Consider the following 5,598-nt stretch of genomic DNA (forward strand, 5'->3'; position numbering starts at 1 on the left):
TAAAAAGATCACACAAAAATTAAGTAATAAAACTCAATATTCAGAAATATGAGGGTCTCTCATCAATCACAGTCAATGAATTCAACACCAATCACAATTAATGTTGTCCGGACTGTGGATTAACCAAAACCCATAGCAACAAGCTCAATAATCAATAACACAATAATACACACTATTTTGTTGATGCTTTTCGTGTCCCCCAATGAAATAACCTTTTTAATCCTTAACTGAATATATATACTTAATTGGATATTCAGATTTTGTATAATTATATCGTTTCCTAATTTAAAGATGGTCAAAATTTTCAATAATAAACTAAATAAGCATTAACAAAGTAACTTGACATAATGTGAAAAATGGTTATTCAATAAAAAAATATTACAAATTTAATTTGACTACAAAACTTTACATCTAAATGTTTATCTCAATTTCTAAAAACATTATCAATTATTACAGTAGTTTATATAACAATAATTATAAATCTCACTTCCATAATTATATTTTGATAAAAAAAAATTCAGATAAACCAAACAATCGACGCATACATCGCAAATCCCTTACACCATTCCTAATTCTGCTGTTCATATATGTTTTGGTGTACCTAACTTTCACTTTTTAAAAACTTTGGAATTCGGGACTTCTCATCCCATTTATTTCATAGAATAAAACTAAAAAATAAAAAATTCAACTTTACTAAAAACTTTGGAATTCGGGACTTCTCATCCCATTTATTTCCTTAATTACTAAAAAGTTCAAAACACGTCTCACGTCTCACGTCTCACGTCTCCTCCTTTTATATCTACCATATCTTCCTTAGTCGGTCACCTATCACACTCGAGAGCATCACTAAAATTTCCCGTCTCCTCTTTATTTCCTTAATTCGGGACTCTGTTATTGCACATTTTCCGTCCTTGTAGAACTTTGGAAATATGTCTCAGGTTGTGCTCATTTCAGAGTGTTTTGTCCAACCCAAGTCCGAGATTCAAGACTCACAAAAGCACCATTACTTTAGTCCTCTAGCTTTAGAATTGCTGTCACTAGGAAACACACAATATGGTCTTCTTTTCAAACCCTCAGCAACTTTCAGTTCTAAGAATATCTATAACAACCTACAAACCTCTCTTTCTCATGCCCTTGACTTTTTTTACCCCTTGGCTGGTCGCTTCGTTACCAAAAAATATGAAGATGAACATAGTTGCTCTATATTCATCGATTGCCGTAAGGGTCCCGGAGCTAGGCTCATCCATGCTTCGGCCTTAGAGCTTAGTGTAGCTGATGTTGCCGAAACCAGCACAGATGTACCTCTGGTGATCCAGTCATTCTTTGATCTCGGCGAGCGACAAGTTAATCATGACGGCCACACCAGAGCATTGTTATCGCTTCAGCTGACAGAACTTGCTGATGGGTTTTTTATTGGATGCTGCATCAACCATTGTATTGCTGATGGCATATCTCTGTCTCATTTTCTTAATATCCTGTCACAGATATTCGTTTCTGGAGCAGAAACAACACATGTCTCACGCCCACCTGTCTTTGAATTACCCCGTTCAATTTCTGAAAGCTATCCAACCCTGAAATTACCATTCATGGAAGAGAATGAATTCATAACCCGATTCAACGAAAGCCATCTATTAAGAGATAGAATATTTCATTTCTCAGCTTCATCAATGGCAAAACTCAAGGCCAAAGCCAATGCCGGGGCCAAAAACATGCTACCAACACTATCTTCTTATAAGGCCTTGTGTGGGCTTATCTGGAGGGCCATTACTCGAGCTCGGAAATTATCCTGTGATGAAGACACCAAATTTATATTGACAGTAAATATTAGGCCTCGTTTAAACCCACCTTTATCCCCTGACTATTTCCCAAACTCCGTTGTTCTAGCAATAGCGACTGCGAAGGTTGGTGAGCTGCTCACGAAGGACTTAGGTTGGGCAACCATGCTGATCCACCAGCAGGTCGAGGCTGTAGATGATGGAGCTGCTCGTAAAGCATTGGTGTTGTCACCTGGGAAGAGTCTGACAGTGGAGCCACCGGGGCATATATCGTTTGGCGCTAACCCTATTGTTATGGGTGGTTCACCCAGATTTGATTTTTATGGAGCTGATTTTGGATTTGGTAAACCAGTTGCTGTTAGGACTGGCTACACCAACAGAGATGATGGGAAGCTTACATCTTTTCCAGGGTGTCTTGGTCCTAATAGTGTTGATCTACAAGTTGGCATTGAAAACATGAATGACCTTTTGTTGGATGAGGAATTCATGAGCTATGTTTCATCAGCATCTAAAAGTTAGCCTTGAAAACATGAATGAGCTTTTGCTGGATGACGAATTCATGAACCATGTTTCATGAGCTTAATGTCATATGAGGATTTGTTTATGGCATTGGCAATGAACAACCGCGTACATTACATGGATTTTCTAAATAACCACTCGTGTTTGGGCCGAGGGGATGGCTCGTTTGATTTTGCTTGTTACATCTTGATAGTAGATGTTTTTTTTTTTTTTTTTTTCCCTTGGTCGCGACTCTCGTGTTTCTATTTAACAAGTTGTTAATTGCTTTTTTTTTTTTCGGGATTACTAAGCGCAATTCAATTTATTAAATGCAACCCGAAAAACCTTCATTATCATATCCGCGAAAAAAACTTCTCTCTAGAATATTATCTTCTCCTCCCTCATAACAGTTGGAGAAAATAAAAACTTATAGAAAAGCTAATTCACAAATTTTAATTTGATACTCAATTGACGATAATTTTGAGCTAAACGAATTGCAATATTACGTACGTTCTTCAGTTTTTTTTCCGTAACTATGCAATTTCGTGCAATTCTCATCATACCATTAGCGCTATTTCGTGCAGTGTTCACAAAACACATTAATCTGTTTCGTGTAAATTGAATGAAATAGTCTAATATGTTTCTTCCACATTGCACGAAACTAGTAAAGTTGTTTCGTGCAGATTGAATGAAACAGGATAATTTGTTTCTTCCAATTGTACGAAATAGCTCAATTGTTTACATTGGGCTTGCATGAAATCTGCTAAATTGTTTTGTGCGTATTACACGAAGTTCGTCAAACTATATTTTTTGTGTTTGTGATTGATGATCTTAAATTTATTTATGAAATTGTTGAGGTAAGATTGATGATGTTTATCAAATTTTAGAAATTATGTATATAAATTTTTGTGTTTGATTGATTATAAATAATTGATGATTAAGTAATATATAAGTATGAACATTTTTTCATGGCATGGCGTTAATTATCAAGCTAGTGATTTCTCTTGTTTGACCCTTGGGGATGTTACACTTTGCAGTGTCATTGGATTTATTGACATTATACTACCAGGATAAGTAACACTGTTGCAACAAATTGCCACAAGTTTAGGGGGGCAATTTGATTGATCTGCCAGATGTTAATCATGTGAACTATTATTTCATTCTCTGACCTGCCTAGATAAAAATTTATGAGGTCATAGAAAATCCCAAAGGCTTTTCACTCTCATTACAATTTTCCGATGAAGATGATGACGACGATGATCTTGGTGATGATATTGATTTTGGGTCATGACCAACACCATCATCCTCACCTAATATTACTACCCCTCCGAAATGAACCCGCCTTGGACTTCCTGGCTGGGATCCCACCGCAGATATCCTATTCCCATTTTTGTTCCCAATTTGCTGTAGTTTTGAGGAAAATTATGACCAGTTAAATAAAAATTGATATATTTTTGAGGGACATAAAGGGAGATAAAAGGCAGGGCCGGTTCTGACTTTTGAGGGTAGGCAAGGAGTGCCACCGCCCAGGGCCCACGATCGTGTGGGGCCCAAAAAAAGAAATTAACTATGACCAGTTAAATAAAAATTGATACACTTTTTGAATATTTAGTGAAATTTGTGCTATTTTTGTGCAACTTTTAATAATATTATGTGCTTATTTTTTATTGGTATCATTAACAAAATATAGATTATAGTTTTAGGTACAAAGGTTTTAATTATATGACCTATAAAATATTAGGATCGACTCATATAGGGGCCTTTATTTTTAGGTCTGTCTAGGACCAAAAAATTATCAGGAATGGCCCTGATAAAAGGAGAAAGGAGTTATTGTTGGCGAATGAACTTGCTAATGCCAAAGTATAAATAAGACAAGATAATTGAAAAATGCACAAAATATATTTATCTTTCTCTCTTAATATCAAACTAATGATTTTACAACATTTTTTATAGTTTGCAATGATAACTAAACCCTTTCATTGCTATGCTATTATTTATGAAGATCACATTCTTTTAAATGAATACTAACAACCTAAGTTTACATATGTGCTAAATATAGTATAGCTAATTCAAGTTTAGATTTCTTCACTCCCCCTGAAACTTGAATATTATTTCTATTATACTTATAACTAATTATGTCCGACATAACTTTAAGCTTTTTCAAATTCTTTAGAAGCTTAGTCATAATGTCAACAACTTGTTCTTCAGAATTGCAAAATTGAAGCTCAACTTCTCCATTTTTAACAAGCTCTCGAATATAATGCTATTTGATATCAATATGCTTGCTTTTGCCATAAAATATTGGATTCTTGGCCAATGCAATTGTTGGCTTATTATGAGATAATATTGTCGTTGGAGTCTTTTGAGTAAAATTCAAATCCTCCAACATTCTTCAAAGCCAATTGTTGACTTGCACCACTTCTTAATGATATATATCGGGGTACTAACGAGCCAGTGCCACTCGAAAACTATTTGGATTTGGCTCAGTCAAAGCTCGGCTCGGAGAAGCTCGATTCGAGCTCGTGATTGGCTTGAGACCTTAACGAACCGAGCTTGAGCGAGCCTAATAGAGTTCGGCTCGAAAGCTCCCAAACACGTTCGATAAAATTTAGATTACTATTTATATTTTAATATGTAATCCAACTTGGACCTTAAATACTACTCCACTATGCACTAAAGTCCCACATTGATTAAGAAAACAAGCACACTAGTACAGAAAAGGCAATTTGCGTCGGATGTGAGGCGCCTATTTGCGTCGGACTTTGGTGCGATGCCAAAGCCCTCGACACAAATGACTCGGAAACGATCTGCGTCGTATGCGGAAACGACGCAGATGGCACTACAAGAAAATAGGTTTTGGGCAACAAAAATATTCGTCGCCCAATGGGACAAGTTCGTTGCACAAAGGTTTGGGCAACGAAATTTTTGCGCGCCAATCTCGTCGTCTTAGGCTCGACGCCCATTGTATTTTGTGCGTCGAAAATTTTGGCCGTTGCACAAACCACCTCTTGGGCATCGAGTTACATTCGTTGCCCATAATGGTCTTTTGTGCTACGAGTCTGTATCCGTTGCACATTTATGAGGACAGTTAGGCAACGAGTTTCTTAAGTCATTGCCCATACTTGACTGACCTTTAGCAACTACTTATTTTTCGTTGCCAATATTACTGAACTTTGTGCAACAATTACTATTTTTTGTCGCCCATTATATCTTGTAGTCTTACATGACATGATGTCTTGGGCAACACCAGTTTCGTCGCCCAAAATACTTTAGGCTACGAATTGTTGTACATGTTTTTCAATCACACGCTAAATTAAAATGACAA

The 5,598-nt window shown here is 36.3% G+C and overlaps 1 protein-coding gene across 1 annotated transcript; it reads left to right on the plus strand.

Annotated features, from left to right (window-relative positions):
- The first annotated feature begins 806 nt into the window (after positions 1-806).
- Positions 807-2,416, plus strand: LOC104883708 (hypothetical protein). The gene has a single exon (XM_010668263.3). It carries the CDS (start codon positions 930-932, stop codon positions 2,292-2,294), a length of 1,365 nt encoding a protein of 454 aa, XP_010666565.3. The 5' UTR covers positions 807-929; the 3' UTR covers positions 2,295-2,416.
- The last annotated feature ends 3,182 nt before the right edge of the window (positions 2,417-5,598 follow it).

Source organism: Beta vulgaris, chromosome 4, assembly GCF_026745355.1.
Source record: "Beta vulgaris subsp. vulgaris cultivar EL10 chromosome 4, EL10.2, whole genome shotgun sequence".
Lineage (NCBI taxonomy): Eukaryota > Viridiplantae > Streptophyta > Magnoliopsida > Caryophyllales > Amaranthaceae > Beta > Beta vulgaris.

Excerpts from the sequence above, each read along its gene's own strand:
- LOC104883708 (XM_010668263.3), top strand. The coding sequence starts at position 930 with ATGTCTCAGGTTGTGCTCATTTCAGAGTGTTTTGTCCAACCCAAGTCC.